Below are 19,335 nucleotides of genomic sequence, written 5' to 3'. Positions count from 1 at the left end.
TGGAGTATCCAGTCATTCTTAATTGCTTTTTATCAAATGACCAAAATATTTGAGGTTGTTTGTTTGGTTTTGGTTGGTTTTTGTTTGTTCGGTTGGTTTTTGGTTTTGGAGACAGGGTTTCTCTATGTAACCTTGGCTGTCCTGGACTCGCTTTGTAGACCAGGCTGGCCCCAGCATCAAGTTGAATATTGAAATTGTCAAGAATTAGGACACTAATGTTGAAGAAGAAAGTAGGTATTGGAGGCTGTAGCATAGAGGAAAATATGTAATGAAAGATAACATGGGATTCTCAGATGGCTGTTTGTAAGGAGCCATGAAGTAGGGAGAACCATCCTGCAGACAGATCTGCTTCTGTTTCATTTGTAGTCTCTAATTCTTTAGTGCCCTAAGTCTAGACCTGAGTACTTTAAAGGAATAGAGAGCTGAGGAGCTGGAGAGATGGTTCAGCAGTTGAGTGCTGGCTGGACCTGCATTCGGATCTCAGAACTGACGTGGCAACTCACATGCCCAACTTTAGTTCTAGTAGATCCAGTACCCTACTCTGTCCTATGGGGCCACCAGGCATGAAAATGGTGCACAGACACATGCAGGCTAATAGCTCTGGCTGTCCTGGAGCTATGTAGACCAGCCTGTGCTCAACTCAGAGCCTCCTGCCTCTGCCTCAAGAGTCCTGGGGTTTAAGGTTTACACCATCATGCCTGACTTGTATGACCATTTTTATAACCCAAGTGTGACTGTTTGCACACATGCCAGAAACTGTTTTAGATATGTATGTAACCCTTTATTTGCCTGAGAAATGAGAAATAAACTAATGGTTTTTCCCTGCTTCTTTCTAGATTACATACCGGTTACGGCACCTTCTTCGGGCAAGGTGTGATGCTTCTCCTGTGACCAATAACACCATCCAGTTTCACTGTGATCCTAGTTTCTGGGCCCAAAATATTATCAACTTGGGTACGCAATTATGTACATTTTTTTCTACATTTTGTTTTAGAAAGTTCGCTGATCATGACATGTTATTCAATATAACATTGCTAGTCACTATCTTGTTTTACAGTTACCTTTTTCAGCATGTCATTATTTGCATATGGTAACAGATGCATGAATATATACACAATTGTTTTGAGACGATATGATACCTAAGTTCAGGATTTAGGAACCCTCCCTCTCCCAGTAGAATCCTGTTTGTGGTTTTGTTTTTGTTTTTAATGTATATGAGAGTTTTGTCTGAATGTATGTTTGTGTACCATGTATGTGCAGTGCCCACAGAGGGCAGAAGAAGTCACTAGATCCTCTTAGAATTGGAATTACAGAATGTTGTAAGCTGCCATTGAATGCTGGGACTAGAAGAGCTGTTTCTCCAGCCCCAAGAATTCTGTTTGTATACCTCCATATATCAGAATTCTTTTCTCTTTGACTGTGTGTGATAAGGGGGCTTTAATGCTTAGGGTGGGGTGTGTGTGTGTGTGTGTGTGTGTGTGTGTGTGTGTGTGTGTGTGTGTGTGTGTGTGTGTGTGTGTTACTGTGGACATAGCTGTATAAGTACTCTATCATTGACTCACATTGCCCGTGTTAGTTGGGCTTTTGATATTTAGAATGTTTTCTGAAGAAATACTACTTCCCATGCTGCTGTTGAGTTGCCTTTGTGCCTATGTGTTTGTATGTAAATCAGTGTACAGGTGCCTGTGGCGTCCGGAAGAGGGCATTGTCACTGGAGCTAGAGTTACAGGGTGGTTGTGAGCTGCCTAATGGAGGTACTAGAAACCGAACTTGGGTCTTCCAAAAAAGCAAGTGCTCTTAACCGCTCAACTATTTCTCTAGCCTAAGTTGCCCTTTTTGTAGTGGGGGTGGGGTAGGGTGCGACAAGGGCTCTTGTAGCTCAGGCCAGCCTAAGGTGGCTGTGTAGTCAGCCGACCCAGCACAAAACTGTAAAATTATTATGCAATTTTCTTTTTCCCAATCTTGTTTTTTGTAATCAGTTTCTTACTTTGCAAACATGAGCTTTGTAGGTGACAGCACTGTGTCACCACATCAGAAGGTTGGATGGTAGTTTAAGTTTAAAGCCATTGCTCAGGTCCCTAGTGGCCCAATTGCTTTATCTTATTTACAGAAGATTTTTCTCTTTCCCCCCTTTTGTCCATTACCTCCCTATTTGTTTGAGGTTTTAGATCTTTTCCTCACCTGGTCAAGTTATAAATTGTGTGAATGTACAGCCTGGGGTGGAGGAAGAGGGAGTGTGTTTGTAAGTAGTCAAAGGATAACGTACCGAGAAGTACTCAGTCACAAATATTAGCGCTCATGGAGTCAGAGAATAGCATCTCGGTAGCATTAGGAGGTAGCTAAACGGTGCAGTCAAAGTCAAAACTCAGCTTCCTTGTTGTGCTGGTAAATGAGTGAAAATATTTTTTTGCTCTTCAGTTTCTCACAGGGAAATGATAGAAACAAAAGCTCAAAGGTTCCCTAGACATTGTTTCTCCATAACCAGTTTTTCCTTTGATGGCATCTTGGGTTCCTGGATTTGTTTTAGATTCATTAAATATGAGTGTTCTCTCATCCCCAAGACTAGATTATATGTGAAAAAGGAAAAACACCTGGAGAAGGAGCCACTGCTTTCATCATATCGTATATTGTGAAAGGATATAGGCTTAAACAAATCTTATCCATACAAGGAAGAACAAAAAAGAATCACAGGACTCTAGGTCATAGAGACCCCCTACAGGTCAATTTGAGACGCGTGTATAGCCATTGCTTCTCGATATAGAGCCAGAAACTGGAGTCAAACACTTTGACTCACCCTACTTATAATGGGACTTTGTCAGACCCACCAGTTGTAAATAGTGACACAGAGAGACTATTGTGTGTGAGTGCCCTGCCTTCCGGTACTCAGGTGGAAGGTGTCCACTATTCCGAGGGCTGGGAAGGTATCCCAACCCTGAGGCATGGGAGCCTAGGTACCTCACAGCTCTGGGGTAGGACAGTGTCCCAACGGTATCCTGAGGCACAGGAGCCCAGAAACCTCACTGCTCTTGAGAGGAAGCCTCCTCAACAGACACATTGCAACCCCAAGAGAAGGGTTGCCCCAGTACCTGAGGAGCTGAGGAGCCTAGGAACCTGAGCTCCGCTCCTTCCTCACAACAGACAGTAATGTCTTAAAAGAGATTTATTGGAGGGATGAATCTAGGAGTAGCTGCCTCTGCTCCTGGAGTAAGACAGTAGACAAGTGAGCAAACATGGCCTTTATATAGGGTTTCTCGGGGGGGGCGGAGGTTTCTGGAGCAGGGCTTTCCAGAGTGTGGATTGGTGGGATATCAAGTCCTGAGCTGGATGGAAACTCAGGGATTAGTGGTCTTTCCTGTTCACAGATTGGTCAATTCTCCCACTAAGGGATTGGTCAGTTTTCTGCTCAGGGATTGGTGGGTTTTTGTCCAGACTTTTTAATCCCAAATTAGCATAATCTGGAATGAGTCCTACTTGGGAGCTGGCCTGATAGAGCTTTCTCGGGCAGAGATCTGGCCATTTTTCTGCCTTGAGGGGTGATAAAGTTCACAAGGTGTCCAAAATTTTACAAAGACTCCACTGTGAAGGCAGAAGGCTGAAACAGGAAAGGTTGTCACCATCATGGACAGCTCCAATGGAGGAGGTTGTAGGCTTTCTGAGGCAGGAAAGGTGTCTGGCTTTCATAGCAGTCAGCTGAGACAGGAATAATCACCATGGGCAGCTCCCACTGGGGCAGTGATAGAAGCTGCCATTTTGTCTCCTGTCTCCAGGGCTCTGAAGCAGGAAGGACTGGCAACTAACCTAGCCACTTGCAATTTTAGTGGCTGGCTGCTCAAGGGCTAGACATAGCTCTTGAGGGGAGGGGTGTGGTAGGCTGAAGAGGTGGGGGGGGGTCGCCAGTGGACTCCCCAAAGCTTGGGGAAGGTAGGGTCATAGGGTGGGGGATGGCGGTGAGGGGAGCAGTGGATAGCTGAAGCTTGGGGGAAGCAATGGGCCACGGGGCACAGCAGCTTGGGAGCCATCACAGTTGGAGCAGACTGCTATTGCTGTCCCACACAGTGGGCCATCTGCTACGGCCAAGGCTACAGTGAGGGCAGAGGGGCTCAGCAGAGCCCCCACGAGCAGCTATCTTGGCTCTGAGCTCTCTCACTGTAGTGGGCCATGGCTTTGATCTTGCCACCTCTGCTTTGATCTGGTGGCTCAGCATTAGCTGAGCTGGGCTCCAAGGCTTTCACCTCTACCAAAGCCTGAGGCACCTGGCTGCCTGCCTCAGCACTGCCTCAGATATCCCTACAGAGACTTTTATAAGTTTAAAGCTTAGGCCTTTAGCTGGGTAGATCCCCAGCCTTATCTAGACTTGACTGGACTATTCTTGCTATGACCTGCCATGTGGCTACCTCTCTGTTCTGCAACACCAGAGCATCTCTTACATTGCCTCTAAGCATAGAGGCTATCTGACCTTCATGTATCTGAGGAGGTGTAGGAGGACTCATATTTACAAATGTAAGGCCAGTGATCGGCCATAGAAATGACATTACCAAGATCCTGCTAGCACTTAGCTTTCTCTGGTAAGTTTTTATAGACTGTAAATAAAAACCTCATAGAGATTCTTTATTTTTTAATAGTTTAGAGGAGTCCTGTCCAAATTCTTTGGCAGTTAAAGTTCAACTCAGTAGCCATATAAAATGTGGTATTTCACCAATTATCAAACATATTTCTCTTTTCTCTTTCTCTTTAATTAGGTTCTTTAGTAATCGAGGATAAAGAGAGCCAGCCACAAATGCCCAAGCAGAGTCCTGTCGTGGAACAGAGTTCCCAGCCACCAGGTGGTTTACCTTCCAACCAGTTATCCAAGTTCCCAACACAGATCAGCCTAGCTCAGTTACGACTCCAGCATATGCAGCAACAGGTAATGGCTCAGAGGCAACAGGTGCAACGGAGGCCAGCACCTGTGGGTTTACCAAACCCTAGAATGCAGGGGCCCATCCAGCAGCCTTCCATCTCTCATCAGGTAAATTTGGAAGTAGGCCTGTCCTAACTTAGATAACTGTAGTATAATTGTGTTGAGCAACTTACAGTAACCAAGACCCTCCACACTGCCCTTCATTTAGATGCTAAAAACTGACTACATTAAAGGACCCTCAGTCTATACCTGGTTTTCAGCTCAACTCCAAAATGAGTTAATGATCTGGTTGCTACATCTATTTCAACCTCCATGCGTTGTTATTCAGTCCTGGCAAGAGATAAATGTTTATGTTCCCAAATAACTTATGCCTATGACGGATGGGAAAGTGTGTACCTCTAATTCCCATATGGGTGCATCAAATTGATCAGTACTTTAAGGATCTCTTTGGAGACAGTGTTTTAAAACCACACTACATTCTAGAAACTAGGGCAGCAGCTCATTAGAATCCTATCTTTTTGGTCCTTTTAATTTTCCTAAGCACATCCATATACTATTATTAGATGTGTAGTAATTTGTCATTTTTCAGTCCTTTTATTTTTTGGCATAGTATGGTGAACAAATGTATGTGTACATATCCTCACATGTGCAGGTAAGCATGCACATGTCATGTGGAGGCTAGAGGATGACATCAGCGTCTTCCCTTACTGCTGTTCACTCCACTTACTGAGGCACCGGGGAGCTCAGTGGTCCAGCTAGTCTAGCTAGTCAGCTTGCCTTGCAGACCATCTGCCTCTGCCTTCCACATGCTGAGGCGTGGTTCTGATGATCTGAAGTCTCCCCACTTAGCTAGTGCTTTATCCACTGAGCCATCTCTTCCGTCCCTCCGGTCTAGTTTTAGTTCTCTGTACGTTTATTAAGTAGTGTAGCCAATCCTGTTCGGGTTGGATATGGATGAATATAAGGGATAAAGGCTTGGTAAGAAGGTCCATCCATCTCTTTCATAGAATTTCTAATTTTCAGTTAATGTTATCTTCTCCCTATTTGGACAGAGGATTTATAATTATTTTGGTAAATGACACAAATGAACTAGAGTTTCATAAAAGACAAGTACATTGGTCATAACTATGCTAAAATTTCTCACTGCATCTAAGGACAAAGCTTAGCTCAAACTGTCTTGGCAACAAAAAGAAAAGGGCAAAGGGGCTAATACAGATAAGAATAGCTGATAAAAAGGAAGCAGTTAATTAGGAGGGTAAACTTTATTTTACTACTGTTTTACCAACACTAGTATATATAATGTGGTTCTTCATGAAAAAAAAAATATCTAAATGGCATAGCCTTTTTAATAGCAATTTAATAAGACATTGAAATGCCCTTCAAAGACTTCTTCAGTACTGGTTGAGAATCATAGCCTTACATACCTTTCTTGTTATTTGCCCATTTTGTGGTGCTGGGACACAAGTCAGGCCCTAAACATGCTAAAGCACATGTTCTTCACTAGCTTTCAACACATTTATTAAGAACTAACTGAGGCAGTTAATAACTATGTAAAGGAAGTTGCTTATACACATAAGCAATGACAAACAAAAATAGCATCCAAGCCTTAAGCCTACTTTTCCCAGAAGTTGGCTTTTGATTTTCAATGTGTGGCATTTAGTGCTATACTTTATATAAAGTCTCTACTGTACAACTTAATTTTCTAAGCTAGAAGAACTTTGGGAGAAAGTTTGGGGTTTTTTGGGAGGGCGTTGTTTGTTTGGTTTTGGGGTTGTTTGTTTGTTTGTTTGTTTTGTTTTGAGACAAGGTTTCTCTGTGTAGCCTTGGCTGTCTTGTACTCACTTTGTAGACCAGGCTGGCCTGGAACTCACAGAAATCCACCTGCCTTTGCCTCCCGAGTGCTATGCCACCACACCCAGATTCTAGAAGTACTTTTAACAACTTTCCTTATGTGGTGTTTTTAGTCTTCTGTTATCTCCAGTCCTTTTTCCTATTTTTCTTTAACACTGTTCTGCTAAATAGTCATTTCAACTTTTTTTTGTGCGTGTGTGTATTAATTTATCCTCTTCCTGTATTTTTAGTATTTTCATTTTCTACCAGCTTTTGTACACAAACATTTAGTGTGCTGCCTGTCTGAAAGCAGGTGGGTCTTTGTGCATCTAGTTATGTGGAGCTCTGTGCAGCTTGTGCTCTACGTTTGCCCCTGTGGGCAGGTGATTGAAAGCACTGTGCTTGTAAAAGTCACTTATATGATAGTCCCATAATTCTTCCTCTGAAGATTAACCCTGTCACTGGCATTCTTAAAGTGCTAGGTGACAGCATGTGGCAAAGGGAGTGGAGCAGACTTGATAGACGGCTGGTTTAGTGCTACACCGTCCATGCTGTCACACGCAGGGGAGCTGCCTGCTCGTTAGAGAACACTGACCAATACTGTCACCACACATGATGTAGCCTCAGTTCTCTTTGTGCCCATGCCTGCAATTTCACCATGCTCGGGTGTCTTAGCCATTTTTCTTTTCATCTTGAAATTCTTGAATGAATTATTTTATTTGCACAAAGATCACTAGTTTTACTATTTATGTTAAGACCATTTCTGGTTTTTAATAGTCTTTTGGGTTTGTCACAACAGTCTCATAAATTAACCCAACTGTAGCAGTTCAGAGAACGGGGAGAGCACTCCCTTACCCATGCTCACCTGGAAGCTTCTCAGTGGTCGTCAGGCCTAGCATGTAGTCCTAGTGTCCTAACATCAAGTGTCTGTATTTGTTTTGGGGGGAGGGGAGTGGGGGCAGGGGGTTGAATCACTGTGTTGAGAAGTTATTGAGAGGAGACTGATATGACAGAAAATTCTCCCTTAAAAATCATTTTGTATGTTTTTTCTTTCAGTAAATTTTGAAAATTTCTACTGTATTCCTCAGTAATTTTTGTTTGTTTTTTCATGGTTTAAAACCCTCATGTCACAAGTTTTATAGGAAAATCAAGAAGTTGACAGGGCTCTGGCTTGTTCCTCTCTGTAGTTTCTCACTAATGCTATTTCTGCTCTTCACCTTGGAGTTTCAGTTGGTCCAGAAACAGTATATAAATCTGTTTTTCGGTGGAGAAAGGGGAAAAATGAAGCAATTAATTTAGAGTAGAATAAATTACAAAATCAGAAAACCACTGGCAGTCGGAGGGAGCAGAGCTACACTTTAAAGCTGTCTGTCTTCACTTGTCAAAGTTGGAGGTGTTGCTACATAAGCCTTATAGGTTATAAGGACCTACTTGTTTCTCTGAATGAGGGAAGAATTCCTTCCTTTCAAAAGTCCTCATCGTAGGCATTTATGGTATCATGAACAAAGAAGCAATAAATTCCCAACTGTGAAGACAGTGAGTGGTCAGAAAGATGTGAGCTGGGGGCTTGGTCAGCCTGCTCTGCTGGAAGATGGTATTAATAGAGATGCCACAGATGTGCTCCTCCCAGCTTCCCCCCTACCAGGCCACGGCCTGCCTTCTCTTCATCCCTCCTGCCCTTCCCTTTCCCAGTCACTCTTTCCCCTTCCCCCACTACTAATGCCGCCGCCACCACCTCCACCCCATGCCTTGGTGCTTCTTGAGGTCTTAGTGAGTCTTCTATGGCAGAGCTACTATCATTTACGATTTTATACAGCAAAGATCTGGGCCTCTTTAGGAGGCCATTGTTACTGCAGTGCTTTCATTTCTTTTTTTCTAGCATCCACCACCACGTTTAATAAACTTTCAGAATCACAACCCTAAACCCAATGGACCAGTTCTTCCTCCTTATGCTCAGCAGCTGAGATATCCACCAAGCCAGAATATACCACGACAGACAATAAAGCCCAACCCCCTACAGATGGCATTTTTGGCTCAACAGGCTATAAAACAGGTGTGTATTCCCTTCTCTCCAGTTGCTTTTTCTGTACTTCCAGATCATATGAACTTACAGGTAAGCAGTAGACGGTGAAGATTGCTTGCTTGCTTTTTTAAATGAGTAAACATTACAGAGTGTGCTTAGAAACAGATCTATGGAGACAGAAGTAAGAAATCACATCTCAGTGCTTTTTAATCAGGAGTTCTTACATATTCTATGTTTGTGTATATAACCAGGGCTTGATTTAACATCCTCAGGTTTTATTTAATAGTATTTTAAAACTCATACTTGTTTCTACTTCATCATTATAAGCAAAGGTTTAAATTGTTGCTTGGCATCAAATTCTATTTATTTTCCTAATTTATGACCTCACCAAGTACATTATTTTTAGATCTCACTCCAGCTATTAAAAAAAAAAGAGAGAGAGAGAGAAAAAAAAGAGTACCTTGCAAGGTTGTGGTGAGAGTTATCCTAGTGTAATAAAAATGCCTGGCACCTTTCAAGCGTTCGGCTTCTCTTCTTCTTCCTCATTTATTAGATTTTAATGGCTAGATTATTGCCTTCTGCCAGTGACAGTTCCAAGAACTAAAGTTGAACAAGAGTGACAGAGCCAGGGCCCAAGGCTGTGCTGCACAAGAGCGCCTCTGCTGGCATTCTGTGGAACTTGTATCTGAATGGCTCAGCATACAGACCTCATTTCTCATCACTATCACCAGAAGAGCTCACAAGACAGAAAGTCTCAAGACCGAATTGGTGCTGTGTGCTAAGCTGCATCTCTAAGGAAATATGAAACATCTTGCCCATAGCGCTCCTCGGGCAGATGGAAGCATTCCTACCAGGGATAGTGCTAGAAAGTCTGTTGTATGCAAGCTTCAGTAAATACTCTTAAATTTTGTTGTAGAATATTTTCTGCACAAAAACCTAAACATAAATTAATAAATGAGCAAATAAACTAGGAGAAATACTTTGTAGAATTAGATTTCCAAATATTATGTACTTTTAAAAAATGTTTATAGTGTGACTGTCAAAGATGTAAGGTGTGGGGCAGTGCTTTTTTGGTACAGTTGCTACTTGAGGTCAGAGGGCAGCTTGTAGGAGTCTATCCTTCCTCCATGGGGGTCTCAGGAATTAGCTTGTTAGGCTTGTCTGCAATTACTTTTATGTACTGGCCTATCCCAGTAACCCCAGACATTAGTTTTAATGCATAAATTTACCAAATCATAACATTCTCATGTAATAAATACACTTTTTAGCTAGTAAGAAATTACCATGTTACCTAATTTCTGTGAGATACTATCTCATTTCTGTCTGTGTTTTAACTTATACATGGGGAAAAACCCCAGAAAGGTGCTCACCAACTATGACTCATTATTCTCTGAAGGGGAGGAGGGAAATACAGGGATACGGTAAAGGTCCTGAGTGTGAAGGTGCACAAGATGGCACTCACGCCCAGCTTTGTGTTTCCGGACGTAGGCTTTGCGGCTCTGTGTATAAGAGCATTGCTCTCCAGTGTCATGCACGGCTAAATGACAATAGGCTTGGCAGCTTTTCTGCTGAGTGGCCTGGGCGTCCCTTTCAGTCCTCCTCCCACCTCCATATTCTGATTCTTCATGTTTTTCAGATATACCAGATATTGAAATAATCTTATAGGGAACAATTTGCTTCCCTTGCCTTATTAACCATATGCCTTTTTCTCTAACTCTCTATCTATACCTTATTTTGTGTAGGTTTTGAAGCAACAAACTGCATGATTCAGCTTGGTGTCCTTCAGCATGTCTGGGTTACCTTTGTTTATGTTTATCTTAGCTTTTAATGTCAATGAGAAGGCTTTCTTCAATAAGGCTTAATTACTTGTTCATATGTGCACAATAAGAGAGAAGAGCATAAAAACCTGACAGCCCTAATTTGTGCCTAGTTACTTTTTAGGCATCCCAGGTAGGGATAAAAGAAAATACATTTTCAATTCCCCAGTTTTACCTTGAAGTTGCTTTTTATATGCTTATATTTCTTGTCCATTTCAGATAAATGTAAATATATTTTGCAAGAATGTGAGATGGTTTTCTGGTATATGCTAACTATTCTTTGCCAGAAAAAAAAAACCAAGCTTATTTACTTTTTGACATGATGAACACGTGTTCATGCACACATAGACTGTGCTTCCTCTCTGCCCTGTTCTTTCTATTCAAATAAAATTTGCGCTGAAATAACAGACTGTGTCTTCTATCCTTGATATCTGAAAGAGTGACTGTTCACATGTCTCATCTTGGTACTCCAGTGGCAGATCAGCAGTGGACATGCCGCGCCCACAACTGCCAGCAGCTCCTCGTCCACTCCTTCCAGCCCAACAATCACAAGCGCAGCAGGGTATGACGGGAAGGCTTTTAGTTCACCCATGATCGACCTGAGTGCACCGGGAGGTTCTTACAACCTTCCATCTCTTCCAGATGTAAGTTTATGCAAAATCCATACTAATAACCTTCTTTGAAAGTTAGTGGTAAATTTGAATTTAGTTTAAGATGGGTTTATTGGTGTATCAGCTGTTCCTGAAAATTTAGGTTTAGTCTTTAGAAATAAAATGTGGGTAAAACTAGAAATTATGAACACTCAGACATAACAAAAGAATGCTTTTCTGGGCTCTGACGGTAAAGAAGTTTACCAAAGATGCATCATAGGATCAAGGATGCTGGGAGAGGAGGGAAGCAGGATGAAAGAAGGCTGGGTTATTCCAGACTAGTTGTGGTGGTGAGTTCTGAATCTCAAGACCGGGACAGGGTAGGAGAGGTGAGCTCCTTAGTAGCAAACACCAGACCTGAGCACCTGAGCACAGCACCAGCAGGGGTTCGCTCTGGGTCCTTGCATATTTAAATTAGTTAATATACTCCTGACTTTGACATATGATTTTCTAAGGGCAGAAAATAACAGTGTTCTGTTGATGGTTCCCCACACATTTGTTTTCCCTTTTTTTTTTTTTTTTTTAATTATTATTTTATTTCTGTGTATGGGTGTTCTGCCTGCATGCATGGCTGTGTATTTTGTTTTATTTCTGTGTGTGGCTGTTCTGTCTGCACACATGGCTGTGTACCACATGAATACTTGATGCTTTCCAAGGTCATAAAGAAGGCATCATATCCATTGGATCTGGAGTTATAGTCCTTTTGGGTGCTGGAGATGAAACCCCAGTCCTCTGGAAATGCAGCCAGCGCTTTTCACTGCTGAGCTTTCTCTTCAGCCCCGTTTTCCCATTTTTTACCCGGCAAGGTTAGGTAATCTCAATGTCCTGATGTACATTTACATTTCTGAAGTATTTTTACACACTTTAATTGGAAGGAATCATATCTAAGTTACAAAAGAAATTTTCATTTTTTATTTTTTTCAACTGGAGATCAATTATATTTCCCAATAATTATATTATTAATCTTACTAGAGTCACTTCCGTTTTTATAATGCATATATTCTAAATAGGTAGAGTGTATTTTATCAATGTATACACAAAGGAAAACTTAGTCTAAATATTATTTTTTCTTGTTCTTACGATTATTCCACAATATAAATTATTTTTATTACATTAAGAAACCCAGTCCTCGGGGCTGGAGAGATGGCTCAGTGGTTAAGAGCACTGCCTGCTCTTCCAAAGGTCCTGAGTTCAATTCCCAGCAACCACATGGTGGCTCATAACCATCTGTAATGTGATATGGCTCCCTCTTCTGGCTTGCAGGAGTACATGCAAGCAGAGCACTGTATATACGATAATAAATAAATAAATCTTTAAAAAAAAAAAAAAAAAAAAAAAAAAAAGAAACCCAGTCCTCAAAAGCCAGGCGGTGGTGGCACACGCCTTTGATCCTAGCACTCGGGAGGCAGAGGCAGGCCGATCTGTGTGGGTTCGAGGCTAGCCTAGAAACCCAGTCCTTTATGCACCATCTAAAAATTATGACTAAAGTAGTACCTAAGAATATTAAAGTACAAATGACCTTTTCTACTTTCTATCCCCCAGGTCCCACCACCATAAAAGACAGAGTCCATAGAAAAATAATTTTTTCTTTCTGCCTCGTTTTTCTGTGTTATTTCATTATGTGCAGTCTGTACCTTGACTATAGGGCACGATTCTCTACAGAATCCCAATTGATAGAGCATAGAAATGCATGAAGGAATTGTGTATGTTCGTGGGAAACTTTGTGTATTTAGAAATGATGAAATATTTGCATTTAAAACATAAAACTTCTTAAGTTTCTTGTGTGTGTGTGTGTTTGTGTGTGTGTGTGTGTGTCAGAGAGAGAGAGAGAGCATGCGTGCGTGCATGGTAGTATTTAGGATTTAAGTTTACTCGTAAATATAAAATGGTTTTTAGTTTGCAAAGTTAATTTGCCCTGAAATAATTTCGTCTCTTGGAAGATTGATTGTTCAAGTACTATCATGTTGGATAATATTGCAAGGAAAGATACAAGTGTAGATCATGGCCAGCCAAGACCTCCATCTAACAGAACGGTGCAGTCACCAAATTCATCAGTGCCATCTCCAGGCCTTGCAGGTAAAGGCACCTTTTGGATTTGTAACTGTTTTCTATTTTGTACTTGTATTTTTCTCATAATAATTAAAGGTTGTGGGGCTAGAGAGATGATGGCTCAGTAGTTAACAGCACTAGCTGCTCTTCCAGAGGACCTAGGTTCAATTCCCAGCACCCACATGGCAGCTCTCAACTGTCTGTAAATCCAGATACAGGGGATTTGGCACACTCACACAGACATACAGGCAGCCAAAGCACCAGTGCACATAAAAATAAAATAAATCTTTCAAAAAAATATTAAAAGTTCTTCTCTGCCTCATGGTGGGGGGGGGGGGTTTGGCCTCAATTTTTAAATGATAATGATGACTATTTCTTGAGGTTTCCTTTTGTGTATTTTTGTGTGTGTGTTTCCACATGTGTGCCATAGTGCACATCCAGAATGCAAAGGACAGCTTGGAGTTGGTTTTCTCCTTCTACCAACTGGGCTCCAGGCTTCAAGCTCATGTTGCAAGCTTGGTGACAACTGCTTTAAGCCACTGAGCCCATCTCACCAACCTGAGTTTTCATACTGTGTAAAACCAGAACTCTTCACAAAAGAAGGAAACAAAGGTTAAACTTTTATACTTTTTCAGCTTTGACAAAATTTATTGGCATTATAGCAACCAAAGAGCAAAGTTTTACCACACTCTTCATTAATAAACAGTTGCTTGTGACATGGTCTCTTTCAGACTGTAATTTGTCTAGAATAAAATTACATCAGTTAAAATACACAAGAAGAGTTCAGTCTTTGGTGGTTTGTTTGTTGGTGTTGAATTGTGTTTAATAATGTTTGGTGTAAGGAGGTAGAGAGATGGCTCAGGCGGTTAAGAGCACTTCCTGCTCCTGTAGAGAGCCATGAGTCTATTCCCAGCAGTTACATGGTGGCTTACAGCTGCCTGCACCTTCAGTGTTGGCTTCCCCAAGTGTGGAGCACGTACATTCAGGCAGAACACTCGACTCACATAAAAGTAAATCTTTTAAAAGATAATATTTTGTTACCTACTTGTTTCCTCCTCCCCGCCCCCCCCCCCCCCCCAAAAAAAAACACTCTAGATATTACTCCTGGAGACTAGATGTTGCAGGTATCTGTTGTGTGACTTCCTGGGGAGACATGAAGTGACACGTCCAGATAATATGCTGGTGACAAGTGGGAGACGGAATTGCATTCAAGCCTAGCCTGGTGAGCCAGTGCACTCAGCATACCCTGTTCAGCCAAGCTGGGTCCCTAGAGGCATCTGCACAGTTTGCAGGCCCCTTCTCCAAAGAGCTCTTCTGCCCTAGCACTTGCCTACATAAATGTTCTGACCTTCTGAATCTTAACTCCGTGAGCAGGTTCATTAGCCTCATACATGTCCTCCACGTCCTCAGTCTTAGGAGCCTCCCTTTTCCCCAGAGGAGAGACTGTTGAGGAAGTTAGCCACACAACAGCAGCCACATGGAGTAATGGAAAGGAGTGAGCTTAATTAAGTTTTTCAGCAATGTTACCAAAATGTAAGGTGGTTACAAAACTTAAGTTGCAATTCCTATTTTAAACATGAATTTACAATAACATAAAAGACAAGTGCACATGAATAAATTATTCTCCAGCTTTCATAACATCTCAGTAAGATTTGGCTTCTTACTACTTTGAATTAACCAAGGTTTGACTAGTGACACCACCACTGACAAAAATGTCACAGGTACTTTCATGTGAACTGGTACTAGTTTAACTTGGCAGAACATTTCTGAAGGCATTGCGGCAGTGATCCTAGGCTGCCATTTATCTCCTGTGGACCTTCTGCAGCATCGTGCTGCCGTCTCGGACTCCTTTTATGTCAGCCCCTTTGTCCTCTGTAGTCCTCACTGGCTCTGAAACCTTCTAGCTACGCAACTGCAAGAAGGACTTGAACATGCTTTCTTCCTGGTGCTTCAGGTTGGGGTATGGAGATACCCGGTGATGCACAGACCTTCTCTGCCCAGAAGGCAGTAATGCCTTGACTGTAAACTTTTGGTGTAACAAAATATTAAAGATAGGTGTATCATAAAACTTTATTGGATGTTCCTGGTTTTGGTATAGTTTAAATGAGCACATTCAACAAACCTCAGTGTATAATTATTGCTATATATGTCTATTTCCTTCTCTTCAGGACCTGTTACAATGACGAGTGTCCATCCCCCAATACGTTCACCTAGTGCCTCCAGTGTTGGGAGCCGAGGAAGGTAAATAGATTTGACCGTATTTACTGCTATAATTTTTCCTCAGTATCAGCAGTAGAGACTTGCTTCCAGAGCCCATCTGAGGATACCAAAACCTGCAGGTGCTCAAGTCCTTGATATGATGGTGCAGCATCTATACGTAACCTGAACATACCTGGGTGTATGCTGTAAGTCGTCTCTAGGTTACTATGGTGCCTAATACAAAGTGACTGTTCTGTAATTACTTGTTGTATCGCGTTGTCTTGGGAATAATGACACACCCCTAAAAAATAGTTTGTACATGTTCAGTTACAGGCACGTTTCCTCCCACAAGGTATTTTCCATTTGTATATGTGAAGGCCATGTACAGGAAGAGCCAACTGTGCAATTTCTTGCAGTTGTCAATATTTTGATTTTTGGTGCATCTTTTTTATTATTTAGTTAAACTAGTACTACTTTAAAGAGAAAGCGTTTGTCTAAATGCTAAAAATAAGATAGGATCATGGTAACAAAGACAAAGTAGGTATAACATAGTAATATATAAATAAAAATTTAGGAAAAAAGCAATATTTTCTTTATGTTTTGACAGAATATCACATAGTTAGCCAGGGACTCACTTATGTAGATAAGGCTGGCCTATTAACTTGTGGTGGTCCTCCTGCATGTGGCTCTGAGTGAGAAGCAATGCTTCTTTCAGTGTTTTTTGACTGCTGAAATAATCAAACATTGGTTCTACTGTACAAGAATTCTTCTGCAGTTAAGCTCCTACTTTCTGCTGTTGCTTAGCTCGGCCCTCATTGTGTTTCAAGCTTACTTCTAGATGTAAATCCCGTTTCCTCTGTTAATCATCTGAAAGCAGAATTCTCTAGGAGGAAGTGTTGTGCCTGTGCTCCCATGAGAGCCGAGTAGCTGGTGGATGGTACAAGGTGTCCGTCCCGCTACCACCTTTAAGGAGCAGAAACCAATAAACCGTATCCTAGTGCCTCAACACAAACTGCCTGAAAGCGTGGAGTTGCTGTCGTCACTGCCTGGACAGGGAACTGGGAAAGAGTAAAAGGCAGTCACTGTTCTAAGACACCAGAGTTATAGAGGTTAGAACAGTCAAGTCATTTAGGTATAATTCAGGTTTTACTTCTCTTTGTAGATTAATGTTTGAAAGCCTAGTGTGTAGGGCCTTCTACCAGCAAGGAAACTCGTGCTGCCCTCCAAAGTTGCATCTTAACATCACTCACTGCTGACAGGAAATATGGTTACCGATGTGAATTACATTATTGCAGACTGTTCTTCAGTTGCCCACTTTTTATGTTGTCTGTTTGCCTCTCACTCTCCTCTTTTCCCTCACAGCTCTGGCTCTTCCAGCAAACCAGCAGGAGCCGATTCTACTCACAGAGTACCAGTGGTCATGTTGGAGCCAATACGAATAAAACAGGAGAACAGTGGACCTCCTGAGAACTACGATTTCCCTGTTGTTATAGTAAAACAGGAATCAGATGAAGAATCTAGACCTCAAAATGTAATTATATCAGTATTTGCAGTACTGCTCCCATTTAAGAGGCAAGAAAAACATAGTCCTAGTAAGCACCCATAGAGTAGACTGTAGGGTGAAAACAGAAGCTCCGAGAGCATTTGGAGGGAGAAAACTATCTCGACAGTGGTCAGATGATCTTACAGCTCTGAGGGGACTGGCACAGTGATGAGCATCATGAGCTCATCAATTCAGCAAACGGGAGCAATGCACTATAATAATGGAGACAAGCCGGGGTCTGGTGGTGTGTCCTTACCATTCCAGCTGCTCGGGCACTGAGGCAGAGTTTCAAGCTCACATTTAGAAAAAGAGGAAGAAGAAAGATGGAGAACAAGCTACACTTTTTAAAAATTAGATTTATTTGTTGTTTGTATGAATGCCTTGCCTGCATGTATGCCCACCACATGTGTGTCTGGTGTTTGTACAGGTCCCTACAAGGTGTTGGGTCCTCTGGAACTGGGGTCACAGCTAATTGTGAGCCGCCATGTACATAGTGGGAACTGAACCCAGCTTCTCTTGGGGAGTAACAACTGCCCTTGCCACTGAGCCAGCTCTCCAGACACTAAACTAAAAACATTTTACGTTACATTTTATATTTATTGTGTGGTGGGGATGGGGGCATATATAAGTCGGGACAACTTCCTAGACTAGAGTCTCTGACTGTGGAGGTCCCAGCGACTAAACTCAGGGTATCACACTGATAACCCTTTTTCCACTAAGCAAACTTACTGGCCTGGAACAAACTAAATTTGGGGACAATTACCTCCAAAAGAATGTCTGTTTTTAACTACATCCACATTTATTACTTTCAAATTTCAGAAACAAAATTTAAAGAGGATTAACAGCTTCTAGGGTTTTGGTTTTGGTTTTCTGTTTTGGGGTTTTGGTTTTGGCTTTGGGGAAGTGGTTTTGTTTTTCAGGAGAGGGTTTCTCTGTGCAGCCTTGGCTATCCTGGACTCCCTTTATAGACCAGGCTGGCCTCAAACTCACAGAGATTCATTCGTCTGCCCCTGCCTCCCAAGTGCTGGAATGTGCACCACCATTCCCAGCTAGCTTCTGTTTTTGATTAGGAATTTTCCCCATCCTGGGGTCAAACACAGACTTTAGATTCATCTTACTGGAATAATATTTGTGTATGTCTTAGTTAGGATTCTTGTTGCTGTGATGAAACACCATGACCAAAAGCAACTTGGGGAGGACAAGAAGTGTTTAGTTTCCTCTTCCACAGCACTGTCCATCATCAGGGAAGCAGGGCAGGAGTCTGGAGGCGGGTGCTGATCAGAGGCCATGGAGAGTGATGCTCACTGGCTTGCTCCATGTGGCTTGCTCAGCCTGCTTTCTTACAGAAGCCAGGACCACCAGCCCAGGGATGGTATACACATTGCCCCATAACGCACTCCAGGCTTGCCTACAGCCTGATGTTATGAAGGCATATTCCATGTTGAGGTTCCCTCCTCTCAGATTATTCTAGCTTGTGTCAAGTCGACATAAAACTAGCCAGCACAGTGTCTGAAGTATAATTTGAATTAGTACCTACAATAAACCATCTTTGCAGTTCTTGGGATTGACTTCCACGCTACCCACTTAGTCTTTAATTATTGTAGCCATCAGGAGATGAAAAGGTCACTTTCAAAGCATGCATATATGCATAAATAATGTTGTTCTCTCTTTGGTTGCAGACTAACTATCCAAGAAGCATACTCACTTCCCTCCTCTTAAACAGTAACCAGAGCTCTGCTTCTGAGGAAACTGTGTTAAGATCCGATGCCCCTGACAGTACAGGCGATCAGCCTGGACTCCATCAGGACAATTCCTCAAATGGAAAGTCTGAGTGGCTGGATGCCTCACAGAAGTCTCCTGAGCATGTGGGAGAGACAAGGAAGGAGGATGACCCCAATGAAGACTGGTGTGCTGTTTGCCAAAATGGTGGGGAGCTCCTATGCTGTGAAAAATGCCCCAAAGTATTCCATCTTACTTGTCATGTGCCCACACTGACAAATTTCCCAAGGTAAAGCAGGGCTTCTCTCAGACATATAAAGGACAGGGTTAGGAGCGTGGCATAGTCCTGCAGGGCTTCTTAGCCAGCACGCCCATGGCTGGGGTACTCCCCACTGCTACAAGGAAGGAGAAAAGGTAGCAGCACTTTAGAGGCACATGGATGTAACTGGGAAGGAAGTGACATCAAAGTGGAAGCGAGAGTAAAGGGAAGGGAGGGGGAGAAGAGGGGAAAGTGGAGAATATTTTAATGTAATAATCATAATGAACTTTTGACAGTTGTTAATAACACAGAACTCTTATAAAGATTTAAGTTCCATTGGCACAAA

General features: G+C 42.2%; 1 protein-coding gene across 2 annotated transcripts in view; it reads left to right on the top strand.

The window, feature by feature from the left end:
• The window catches only part of Trim24 (tripartite motif containing 24), a 94,902-nt gene that overhangs the window by 68,082 nt on the left and 7,485 nt on the right, over positions 1 to 19,335 (top strand). Inside the window, exons 8-15 of one of the 2 annotated variants that reach the window (XM_051151716.1) lie at positions 837 to 954; positions 4,740 to 5,008; positions 8,610 to 8,783; positions 11,044 to 11,214; positions 13,161 to 13,296; positions 15,438 to 15,510; positions 16,831 to 16,999; positions 18,691 to 19,019. In XM_051151716.1, the coding sequence (XP_051007673.1) occupies positions 837 to 954; positions 4,740 to 5,008; positions 8,610 to 8,783; positions 11,044 to 11,214; positions 13,161 to 13,296; positions 15,438 to 15,510; positions 16,831 to 16,999; positions 18,691 to 19,019 (1,439 nt within the window). The remainder of the gene's footprint in view (positions 1 to 836; positions 955 to 4,739; positions 5,009 to 8,609; positions 8,784 to 11,043; positions 11,215 to 13,160; positions 13,297 to 15,437; positions 15,511 to 16,830; positions 17,000 to 18,690; positions 19,020 to 19,335) is intronic. The other variant, XM_051151717.1, reaches the window with a different exon arrangement.

This window comes from Acomys russatus, chromosome 10 (genome assembly GCF_903995435.1).
Source record: "Acomys russatus chromosome 10, mAcoRus1.1, whole genome shotgun sequence".
NCBI classification, from domain to species: domain Eukaryota; kingdom Metazoa; phylum Chordata; class Mammalia; order Rodentia; family Muridae; genus Acomys; species Acomys russatus.
The sequence above is the reverse complement of the archived record's forward strand: the minus strand, read 5'-3'. Positions and strand labels throughout refer to the sequence as shown.